This window comes from Lampetra planeri, chromosome 14 (genome assembly GCF_965212315.1).
Source record: "Lampetra planeri chromosome 14, kcLamPlan1.2.h2, whole genome shotgun sequence".
NCBI classification, from domain to species: Eukaryota; Metazoa; Chordata; class Hyperoartia; order Petromyzontiformes; family Petromyzontidae; genus Lampetra; species Lampetra planeri.
This window is the reverse complement of record NC_136120.1, coordinates 5,455,843-5,468,716: the sequence shown is the minus strand read 5'-3', so window position 1 is coordinate 5,468,716 and position 12,874 is coordinate 5,455,843. Positions and strand designations below refer to the sequence as shown.

General features: G+C 40.1%; 1 protein-coding gene across 3 annotated transcripts in view; it reads left to right on the top strand.

The window, feature by feature from the left end:
• Positions 1-4,618: 4,618 nt before the first annotated feature.
• The window catches only part of FAM135A (family with sequence similarity 135 member A), a 68,643-nt gene continuing 60,387 nt past the window's right edge, over positions 4,619-12,874 (top strand). For 2 of the 3 annotated variants that reach the window (XM_078600499.1, XM_078600502.1), the window contains exons 1-3: positions 4,619-4,788; positions 8,390-8,513; positions 10,077-10,156. In XM_078600499.1, coding sequence (XP_078456625.1) covers positions 8,437-8,513; positions 10,077-10,156 — 157 coding nt within the window. In that variant the 5' untranslated portion in view covers positions 4,619-4,788; positions 8,390-8,436. Of the gene's footprint in view, positions 4,789-8,163; positions 8,236-8,389; positions 8,514-10,076; positions 10,157-12,874 lie in introns of all 3 variants that reach the window. The other variant, XM_078600500.1, reaches the window with a different exon arrangement.

Here is a 12,874-nt window from a genome sequence, read left to right as displayed (position 1 = left end):
AGGAATTTAGACGTTATCACAGATGCAGTTAAGGTTTTGTGAATGTGAACTTTTCATAAATACACATGGGATTGTCTAATGCATACTGATAATTCACTACTGTAATATGGTAAACCACATGCGACACAAATCAAAATTCATCTTCATATCCCTTCAAACCAAAACTGCATAGCTTTGTGAACTTTTTTTATATTGTGCTTTTTTTTAAATACCGTAAATACAGTTGAATTTAAAACCCTATTAATTGTATTTTTTCTTCTTCTAAGCAGGCTTATGTTTGCTCCCCAAGCCACATGCATTTCGAGTAATTTGCAGAAATTCTACAAATTCTTGGGCATTTTCACTGAATCCCATGAACCCAATGTTTCACTGCCTTCCCAATTAACATGCCAATGTCTGTGTGTATTTTCCCTTAAGTGTTAATGGTTCTCTGTGTGGGTGTTTCTGTTTTAGGCCAATTTTTTCAGGCGTAAAATGGCTTCGTGAATTGTGAGTGTTGTATTTTGGAAGTAATATTTAACGTTTCGCTTTTGTTGTGTAGAGGTAGAAAATATTTAGATCGTTGCTGATGTATCTTATATCTGCATGGATGCTTTTGTGGAAACCAAAAGTCCTTAACAAACAGCACTTGTCACAGCAGTATAGAAGGCTTAACCAATGGATTTGTGTTATTTTATAAGACAGCTATAATCAACGTAAGCTCGCATGTCCATTCAACTATAATTAACCAGTCTTGTGCCTGACAGATGTGTAGCATGGTCAATAAAATCAGCTCATGTTTTAAAATTAAATATTGATTTATTTAAACTCATACATTTAAATGATCCATGTGATGACCTTTATAGAATGTGGATTTTGTCAAAAATATTACCGAAAAAAGTAAAAATGTGACGATGTGTGAAATAAATAATGGATAGTTACTCGATGGAGTTGTGTGATGTCACTGGTTCACGAAACACAAATATCTCTTCACATCACGAAAGTTCTTCCACAGTAACTCAAATTTCCCACTAGAGGGTACAACGGTACCTTTTGTTAAGCCTGCTGAACACAGCTCAGGGTTACTCTAGAAACAAAATATCCCAAGAACTTTAAATTAATTGTATGCAGCCACAAATTGTTATGTCGGTGCATAACACCAGTGTTGATTGAGCACGAAAACACTTTTCACTTTGGGGTTATTAACAAACCACTTCTATTCTAATTTAATGAAAATTTCGACAACCCTTTGATTTAAAAAAAAACATTGCTTTCTTACAAAACATTGTACAAATTGAACCTTTATATTGCATAATTAAAGTGCCGTGAGTTTGGTTAATTTTAGTTTGTGTAATGTGACAATTAGATAGAGATATTCAGGAACTCTATCCAAAGGTTTGCAGCAGAAAGTCAAACTCACCGAATTTGTCATTTATATATTTAACACAATGCAACACCAGATTCTATTTTCTGTTCACTGTACAACATGATGAATCGTGGTGGTTCAGTGGCCAGCATACTGCACTAAATCATCAAATAAAAATGGTTACCGCATCGCACTCTTTCAAATGCGCTTCTGCGGCCGTCTGATATTTGGAAGCCACTGGAGCGATGCACTTTTAAATCTAGATTAAAGACGAATTTCTTTTGAACTCTTCTTTGTATTTAGTTTGTTGTCCTTTCCCGCACCAACGATTAGCACGGTTGGCTACGTACGGTGCAGAAAAAGTTTAACATAATACATACTTACATAAACCCAAAGATCTGATCAAGATTAGTGTGGAGTTAAAGCTGAATGTCCCCTGCACACCCTCCTTTCACAAACTAGCACTGACCAGCATGGTAAAGTGTGGTAAAACAACTCCCATGACATGCAGTGGAGGGACACCCTCAGCATTGGATTAACAAAGGACTATAAATCAGTCATACGAAAATAAAAAATAAAGTGAAAGTTCCTCCCTGCTCGAATGAACACCGGGACAGTATTCCACTCTTAAGGTGGACCTCATCCAGCAGTGGAAATTCCACCTTCCCATGGCTTTGGACAGTATCTCCTTGGGGCGACCATTCCACTTTAAGCAAAGTGATATTGATTTGATCGGCCCTGGGGGCATGATGGACTGAGTTGAACCTGGCCAGGATATGAACTCACAACGTCAGCTTTTAAATAAAGCACTCTAAGCACAGTGCCACCCACCCATATAAAATGCTACTCCTGTAATAGTGATATTTAGCTCTACCCTAGGCTTTGTTTTTTAAGCCTTGTATCAATCCACTGCTGAATTAAGGCCTCCAAACTCTATTGATCATGGGGTTTGTTTAGCCATACTTCGCCATGCTAGTCATTTTGTGTTGGTGGGGATATTAACTCATGTGGCCGGGTTCATTGCGTGGATCACTGTGCCACTGCTCCATACTTGAGCCTAATTTTTTTTATCTCATGTCTCCCCTGAAAAATTAGTGTTGCTGTCCCAATGCTCTGTCACCTACTGTACCTGGTTGAATACAATTTTAGGCCACCTGCTCTAACGAGTTAAGTGCTTGTGATTAATGAATGATGATTTGGCAACTTTGGTTTGATTCACTGATGCATTTGCTAGACCTGCGATGAGGAATCTCAATACTTTGGGCAGGGGCGGTTTCTTCATTAGGGCGATTGGGCGACGCACCACCAATGTTATTCAACCACAGAGTCACGCTAGCCGTCACTGTCAGCCTCTGGATATAGTCCAATCAGCGTCATGTCACGTTCTGTGGAGTACCGCCTCTTTTTGGGCGATTTCACTACGGCTGAGAATCGCCCCGAGTGGCCCCATAGACTTACATTCAAAGATGTTTTTTTCGAACGGGGGCGCTGCAATGCATTCTCTATGGCTTCCTGGAGGGCATGCACTAACGTGCTTACGTCATCAAACGTGCTAACGTTTCATCCAACAATATAATTTATCGCCACCTAGTGGAATCTTTAATAAAATAAACTTGAGTGGTTTGTTTTAATAGTGATTATATAAACAAACAAGATGTATTGTAAGAGTCACTTTATTTTTCATTAATATTAAAGAAGTGAAGTTGCCTTTACATGCTTAAGCTGTTAATTTATTCATTGCATGGGTGGACCTTATCCTTATCAATCATCCAGACATTTGCCCCCCCTGAGAGATTTTGCAGGAGCCGCCACTGACTTTGGGCATTGCTAGTCTGGTTAACAGATTAAGCGAAGCATTGTTACAGCCCTAGTCGTTATTTGAGGTGTAACGACTGAGATTTGATGATCATGATTTCCATTTTCTTTCACATTGGGGTGACTATAGCTGCCACTCGTGTCTGCAGAGGTCGTGCATTTTTACATCCCTTTGTTAATATACTGCTGGTAAAAGACTTAACCACTCCGTGAACCACTCTACATCGGTGATGTGCATGTTGACCATACTTGAACAAGCTGGTCAGTGAGGTCTTATGAAGGGCGGTGAGTATATTAATGGAAATCATTGGTTTATTCTCTAACATTCCATTTTTTTTACTTTGGATATCTGCTGAGGAGATGGAGTGATTGGATCAGCTCTCGTGTGGGTGCTGGGTGTATTAGTCCAGTCGTGCATTGTAGTAGATGGCTGTTTCATTTCTCATGGTTTTTTTTATTGGGGGGGGGGGGGAATTGCCAACCCCCTGGACCCACTCGCCCATCTGATGTGCCGCTTGACAACGGTTTTAACATTGCAGGAAGTCAAGGTGTGGAAATAATTTACAGAGCTCAGCACCGGACAGTTCCAGTCGAAACTAACCCTGTGTTTTTCAACATTTGGGTATGGCTGCCTGCCTATTAAAAACATTGGTCCCCTTTACTCAACCCTCTGCCCTCCCCCTTGAGCCTCAGAATCACAACTCGGGTTACTCAGGCTACAAAACAGATGTCACATGTCCATGCCTCTAGTCAACACCACTGGTAGTGTTAGTAAGGCATTTGTGTCACGTTCTGTTGGTGTGTGTTTTTCATTGCAAAATTCCACGTGCACACTCTACGTTTCCCTGCGTGGTATCCACGCTGCAGCCTCGATTAGATTACAGATCCGCAAATGATGGCGACGCTGCCACCCTCGGAGGCCTTCATCCAGCAGCGGATTTACCATGACTGCTGACAGTGCTTAATTTACCGTCGAATATTTTCTGGGGGCCAATCAATCCACAGCCCGTCTGGTCCAGATATTGATAACGGTTCTTCCAATTAAATATTCAACACATTATTCGGTGATACTGCGTTTGCAGTGCGCACAAAAACAACAACAACAAAAATCAACACATATGTCAATAACACAGTGACCTAAAAAGGGAAAATCTAGAATAGGCGATATTTCTGACAATGAAAATGTATAAATTGCTGTGCATAAAGGCTGTTACCCGAAACCTCGTCTATTACATTTAGTTTTCCTTTCAATACATTTTTTTTTAGGAATGTGTTCATGTTTTTGTTTTGCTTCGTTACAATCCAGGAAGAGCGTTCCAATACATTTGTATTTTTTCTGGGTTTTTTTTTTCCGGAGCTCAGCCCCGGGGGGACCGGTGAGAGCGCTGGCTCATTGCTCGAACCGCGATGACGGAACGGCTGCTGCGCTCGGCACTGCGCATGCGCGTGGCTCGTGCCGTTGCCACGGGCCTACGAGGGGGCGAATCGCCGCTGCCGCTGCTCCACTCGGGTCCCGGAGACAACGACGGAGACGCGGCGTGGACTGCGGCTGACAGCGGCAGAGAAAGAAGAATTCCCCGCCCGCCAAGCCGCAGCAAGGCAGAAAGACGACAACGACGGTGGGGGAGGTGAGAGACAGCCCGGGGCGTGGGATGTTGATCCGCGCGGAGCCGTGAGTGAGTTGAGGGGCGATGTGTTCCGCGGCCTTGTGAACTAGTCGAGGCGGCGACAGCTGTTGAAGGCAGCTGTGGTAACCTCCGTCTACATTCTTAATCATTATCATCATCAGCAGCAGTAGCCGTGGTCAATCCACTGCTGGATGAAGGCCGCCTACGAGCCCTTGCCATCTCACGATGTTATGACATTGTGATAGTCCACTTGGCACCCGAGATTATTTTACCGCTCCATCTCCTCGATGTAGTACCCCCACCACTCCCTGCCATTGAACCCACGTTCCTGTTCCTTTGGGCTGCTGCTGCTGTAGCCTCGACCAACGGCGACCCATTCCTGCCCAAGCCCACTCTTCCTTGCAGTTTGAATGATGCCGTTGAGCTGCGTGAGTTTTATTCGTCTACGCGTTGTTATTCCGCGTATAAATTCTATTTTATTACTATGTCCGTGTCGTGTACGTCACTTGACGTGTGTGTGCGTAGTTATATATGTTTGAGTAACATGAGTAAGTTTTAAGTAAGCGTTGAATTGGTGGTCGCCATGGTCGGGAATCGAACCTTTCTTGACGGGGTTTATATCGCAACTGCCCCTAATACTATGCAGGCGTTATTCTTTGGTTCTTTTCGGTTAAGTCACGTCTAAAAGTAAAATAAAATAATAAATAACATATTACGACGTTTCGATTGCAACACAAGCAATCATCATCAGGCATAAAAGAAATAGCAACAAAAATCTAACTAGAAAACTATAGACAGACATACAAGCAGACAGACATCACAACGGCACACAGAGAGAGGACACAAATCGGCACAACGAGAGGGGTCGTTTCTGTGACGGTCCTTAAATATAGAGAGGGGGGGCGGGGACGGAGAGAGGGAGGGGGCAGAGAGAATTAGCATGTCAATGAGTGTACGGCAGCGTACTGCTGCTGCTGCAAGTAAGATGACGACGTGGCACGGGCACGCAAGCTTGAAAATTAGGAGACAGGCACACGAAAATTAAATAACCTAGCAAAATATCGAAATGTGATGTAATACAACACAGAGAGTCGGTTAACACACAATTAACGCATAGCCTGGTTGATTACGTGTTTCAAAATTTGCTAAGTTAGAATTTTAAGTGTGGAAATTCCAAAGAGATGGCACAGGCAGAGAGAACAAATAGCCAATTTTTGTTCTCTCTGCCTGTGTCATCTCTTTGGAATTTTCACACTTAAAATTCTAACTTAGCAAATAGCCAATTTTTGTTCTCTCTGCCTGTGTCATCTCTTTGGAATTTTCACACTTAAAATTCTAACTTAGCAAATTTTGAAACACGTAATCAACCAGGCTATGCGTTAATTGTGCGTTAACCGACTCTGTGTTGTATTACATCACATTTCGATATTTTGCTAGGTTATTTAATTTTCGTGTGCCTGTCTCCTAATTTTCAAGCTTGCGTGCCCGTGCCACGTCGTCATCTTACTTGCAGCAGCAGCAGTACGCTGCCGTACACTCATTGACATGCTAATTCTCTCTGCCCCCTCCCTCTCTCCGTCCCCGCCCCCCCTCTCTATATTTAAGGACCGTCACAGAAACGACCCCTCTCGTTGTGCCGATTTGTGTCCTCTCTCTGTGTGCCGTTGTGATGTCTGTCTGCTTGTATGTCTGTCTATAGTTTTCTAGTTAGATTTTTGTTGCTATTTCTTTTATGCCTGATGATGATTGCTTGTGTTGCAATCGAAACGTCGTAATATGTTATTTATTATTTTATTTTACTTTTAGACGTGACTTAACCGAAAAGAACCAAAGAATAATTCCTGCAGTCACGAAAGCTCCTAAATTAAGACTGTGCAGGCGCTTTGCTCTCCAAGGGCGACTCTTGTCTAAAGTTAGTATTATATACCTGGTAGCGTGGCCATGTGTTTTATAGGTGACGCCGGCCCTACCACGGTCGGTGACAGCCGTAGTAGGTGTTGCAAACAGCACTCTTCTCTTTCACGGTTTCACGGAACTATGGTAGCCTCTGACTAAATCAGCCGGAATGGGCCGCATCTCGGAAGCTAATCCTGACGGGGCCTTTTATTGAAGAAGACCACCGTATGGGCTGTGGGGTTACGGTGCGGGCAGCAGCACACTGCCTGCCCTACGTGTGGTTTGAGACTGCCCTATATAGTGTTGCCCTACTGCACTTTTTTGCCATAGCTGAATAGGTGCTCGCCAACAGCATCTGACTCTTGACACCTGTTTGGACTGAAGGGACGTTAAATTGCAGTAGCTGTATATATATATGATTTAGGCTGAGCCGACCTAAGGCAGAGCCAGTACTTGACAATGGTGATGTTCCTGGCTGGTCGTAAAACCCGGAATCGGATTAAAATGAATGAGTACAGTACTTTGTGGTACCAGGCACTTGCATCTCATTTCAACGACACTGATTGTTGGATGGTTATTTTCATGGCAGAAACCCTGTTCATAATCCCATTCAAGTTGAAACTGGAACCCTCCCATCGAGGCATACTGATTCCTGTGGAAGGCATCCACAGGAGTCACGACATTTGGACACCTTTCCTGTGTATTGCAAGCTAATGTTTTGGGCACTTTATATATTGCATGTCGGTACACTAACCTCATTATTTATGACACAGCAAGCTTAGGCCACACCTATTCATCGGTTACGATTGTACAGTCTCTAGTTATTCTTGATTTAATTGCCGTTATTAAAAAAAACATGGAACTTACTGTTTTAATATTGCATAGTCTGCAGACTTCGTGCTTTAATTGCTTTATTACAAATACTGCCATTAAACTTGAAACTGTACAATGGATAGATACTGATTTGGTCAATTAACTTTCGGTCAATAGTCATCTTTGTTAGTGTTGATTCGTTATTATATTTGCATTATGCTTTCATTGTAAGAATGCTATATATCTTGCCCATCATGACGACAAAATGAACATGATTTCAAACCGGTCTACCGTGTGGTTTGTCCAGTCCGACTTGAATTCTTTTGGAGTTAACATTTACACCATATTTAATTTGAAGTTGATATATATTTTTTATTAAGATTCGTATTTTTGGTCTGGCATATTTAATTGTACAAATTGTAAAATAATTTGTATTGTAAGCATGATTTAGATACAACTTAAATTTTTAAATTGACTTATTACATTTTAGGGCGTTAAGAATTACATTGAGGTCATGACATTCAAATATAAAAGTATGCAGTTTCAAAGTGTATTTTGTTTGGCCTCAAGGTGGTCACATTGTGATACCTTTTATATGCATTATTTTCATAAGACAGTTACTAAAATAGTGGAAATGTCCTTAATGATTATCTCCTGGCTGTGTAGGATTTATCAAAAACCAGAATATCACAAATATCCAAGAGAAATTCGCTGGGTTTTTTCACTAGTCGAAAGCAGGTTGGTCACATCTGGCACCTATAGAAATATCACATGCATTTCTGATATATGTGTACACATTGCAACTTGTATGTATAGACAACAACAACAACGTATGTGCACTGCATGGTTTATTTAACTGTTTAGTTTATATTTGGATTTTGTTCATCTCCAGATGCTGAAGACTTGGTTTTGAGCACGGGACAGGTATGCCAGGACAGCATGTCTGAAGTGCAAGCATGTGTCGAGTTCTGTGTGGAGCTGCACAAGTTCTACAATGTGGACCTGTTCCAGCGAGGGTGAGTTGTTACCAAGATATAATGCACACGGAATAAAACTACAGTAAAACCTTGGATTGCGAGCATAATTCGTTCCGGAAGCGTGTTTGTAATCCAAAGCACTCGTATATCAGTTGTGATCACGTGACGCTCGGCAGACAAAGCGTATACGTACTACTCGTATTGCAAGACCTTGCTCATTTATCAAATTAATATTTTTGTTACAATTTTTGCTCGTTTTGCAAAACACTCGCAGACCAAGTTACTCACAATCCAAGGTTTTACTGTATAACAAAATAAAACATTGGCAGGAGACTCCAGACTGCTCTTCAGTCAGACCTTGTGATTTACCAATTCCCCCACAGATGCAAATGGTTGTACTGTACTGTCTCCACTTCCCTATAAGTGATAACTTACTGCTTGATTGAAATGTATTGCTGGACTGCAAATTTCAAAAAAATGTCTATGTCCTGCTCAATTGATTAAAGTTATTTTTTTAAACAAATAAACAGCTGTTGACTTTAATTTGAAAAAAAAATTGTTTGCATGATGCAGTGAATCAAAACACATGGGATTTTGGATATGATGCCAGCACAAAATGGCATGCCAGACCTTCAGATACCTTCACAGGGTCCTCAACATCTCTGTTATAACTCTCGGCATATTTCCTAGAAAAATGAATAGGGAGGTGTAGGAATAAAATGTATTTTTTTGTAAACTGGCTTTGTAAATGGTTTGTTTTTTAGATATTTCATGTGCTCCATTATGCTGTTGGACTATCTATTGTAATGTTGGTACTTTGTGTAAAGGGTCAATCGAAAGACAAATCCTATGAGAATGTATTTTCTAAAATACGATACTTAAATTGAAACTCAGGAAATGTTAGTTACAGAAGGACTTTTATTATATTTAAGAAAGTCAGTAAACATGAAATATTTCATCAACAAGAGATGTAAAAATATAAAAAACAGCCACTCTATTTGTAAGAAGATTGAATACAGTGCATTATATGCCCATGAGACTCTTAAATATTGGTCAACATTTTTTCTATTCAAAATGAAAAATGGTTCACTTTGCTACAGACAGATGTTGGCACTGTGCCTCCAACCATTCCAAAGGTTTTAAGGAAATAATTCTGCCTCAGTTTACCCACAGCTCTTTCAATCTCTTGACCACAAAAGTGAACACCATTCCAGAGAGTATAAATTACACTTTTGCAGTCACCACGATAGGGTTCCATTGAGTTGTTGCTTTTGTCCTATTAAGTCAGTTACATTCAGTAGAGCTTAAAGTTGTTTGATTAAGTTGGTTGTATTCTTAACATTGATCGTGAATAGCCTTCCTATAGCTGAGGTTCTATAATGAGGCATGGACAGATTGAATGAATATGTACATCTTGGAAAAATGTTTTAGAAACGGAATGTAATTAAAATAATTAATTCACTATAACATACATGCGTTTTCAGTGTTGTAAGACAATAGAATGATTATATAATTCATTTTGAATTCTATACATTTTGGATTTCATCTTTCACAATAATTGTTGTGTTTATTGTTACTTGATTTTGTTCCTGTCTTTTACAGACTTTATCAGATTAGAGTGTCTTTGAAACTGCCGCCAAGGATTCCACACAAAGTAGATGCGATTCTTATTCAGTCTGAAGGTAAGATGACTGACAACCCTGCACAAACACAGTGGCACACTTTCCTGAAATGTCTTATTACATTGTCAACGTGTGCCTGTGTATGAAATATATGTAGCGGCTATGTTAATTTTGTTATAGCAATCAGCCAGCAAATCGTTGCTCGTGATTCCGCCGACCAGAACCGTAAAATTTCCGGCAGAGCTTTTCCAGTCACCTCCACGCTCAAGCATCATCACAGCCCTTGCTCTCATGACATTGTCTCTGAAATATGGTGCTGGTCGAATGAATGTGCTTATTAGTATAATTTTATTTTTATTCTGGCTCATTTATGGGCTGTTGGTGTCATCACATACAGCACAACACCTTTGGCCTTGACCTCTCCTTAGGTTAATTTGGCTAGATTTGAAGCTTTCGTGACTGCAATGATTCATATTCTTAGGTTTTTTCGGTAAAGTCACGTAGGTAAAAAACATTAAAAAGTAAAATAAAATAAAAATCACGACGTTTCGGAGGCAACACAGCTGTCGTGGCTGTGACGGTACCACCTGAAGACGGAAGCTTGTGTTGCCTCCGAAACGTCGTGATTTTTATTTTATTTTACTTTTTAATGTTTTTTACCTACGTGACTTTACCGAAAAAACCTAAGAATATGTTAATTTGGCTTTTAATGAAAACCTGGTGGGTTCTCACTATGCTAGAACTCCAGAGGCTAATATTTTAAATCATGCTGCTGTATTGTCTGTGGTAGTCTAAATACGTTTAATGCAATAGTTTTGTGCTGTCTAACCGATGTATCGTTTTTTAGTTATACAATGAAATAAAGTATCTAATCATGGGACCTCCTTTGCCAGTACCAAAATATGATAATAGGGTTTTCCCCTTTTTTCTGGCAACAAAACAGGTGTTAAGATGTTAAAACACCAAACTAAAACCTTTTTCAAGGAATCATGTTTGCATTAACCACAATGCTTGTGATCAGTATGCAAACAAAAAATATACTCTAAGAACAATGCATATATTATCAGAGTATATTTTTTGTTTGCATTCTGACCACAAGCATTGTGGTTCATGCAGACACGATTGATTGTTAAAGCTTTCAGTTTGGTGTTTTAACATCTTAACACCTGCTTTGTTGCCAGAAAAAAGGGGAAAAACCTATTATGAAATAAAGTAGTCGCTAAAGGTTAGTCTTATCTTCTAGGAAATACCTTAAATAGCTCTACTTCTAATATATTGATGGGATTCAGTATTTTAACCATACGCATCTTCCTACGTGCATTCGCATATTGTTTAACACTTTAAACATTTTAATGTTCGATTTAATCAATGCATGATGTTGTACAAATCCGTCTGCATCACTATCATCTTGCTTCGACTAATGTATCTTATTGTAATATTCACAAATAACATTCACTTGTATGTCAGTAGTTCATGCAAGCACTGTAGATGTTACTCATATACAAGCAGGTGGTGATTGCACTATGTAATGTATGGCGTGTTTCCTTATACAGTGGTACCCCGGAGATCGAACTTAATTCGTTCCAGAAGGCCATTCGAACACCAAATAAATTTTACCCATAAGAATTAAAGTAAATGACATTAATTGGTTCCAGACACAAGAAATAAATGAACATTGAACTTCACTTTACCTGTAGTAAGGAGAGTTGATGGCTTGAGTGGAAGGTGGTGAGGAGGAGGTGGTGGTGTCATTGTATGGAAGGGGAGTCGCCTTTGTCTGGGCAAGCGTCATGCACGCTGGCCATAAGCGTCTCAGCCGTACAGGTTCTTTCAAGTCGCGATTGCCCGTTCGACCTCCGAATTTTGTTCGGTTTCCGGGGCAAAAAATGTTCGGAAATATCGTTCGAACACCGATTTGTTCGAGTGCTGGTGCGTTCGATCTCCAAGGTTCTACTGTATTTGTGTTAATATTTCAAATATTTTGAGGATATACATGCAAAGCTTATTAATCCCTTCAGAGAGATACTCCACTTTGGTCCTGTTAATTATTTATATAGAACATTATTTTTGGATTGTTTCCAGTATTACTCCTAGTTGTTTAACAACATTGTTGGTAATTCACCTTTTCCGCTTGAAAACGACATTGACCATACATTACTAATGACCACCTCTTGCCCATTAGGAAATAGTGTGACGTACAGTCTTAGAATGTCTGTTTAATGGACCTCAACTAAATACACAATGTACCCTCAAACTGCACCAGTTGTACACCTGCCCTGCACCTGTAGCTGTTAGATGTATTTCATAGAGCTAAACATGCCTGCATCCAGTGTGAAATTTGTACTTCTGTAGTTATATCTTTTTTATTCACTCGATGGTGGTATTGGACCATCAAACAAGTGCACTTGAAACAACTGGACATGATATAGAACACCCTGCCTCAGCAGCGCTCCCGCTATACATTTTTTTCCTGCCTCAGTAGCTCTCCCGCTATTTTTTCACCTGATGACGATTGCTTGTGTTGCGATCGAAATGTCGTGATATTTTATCATTTTTTAGTATTATTTTTCTATCTACGTGGCTTTACCGAAAGACCCAAAGAATATGATGAATTCCTGCAGTCACGAAAGTTTTAAGTCAAGATTTAACTGGAGATGACTTTAGAAAAAGTATTCTGCACACCCTTGTGCTGCACCACACCAGTTGGGACACTGTCCTCGACTAAATAGTAAAAAGAATAAATGATTTCCTGCTCAAATGAGCATTGGGGAGGTGCTC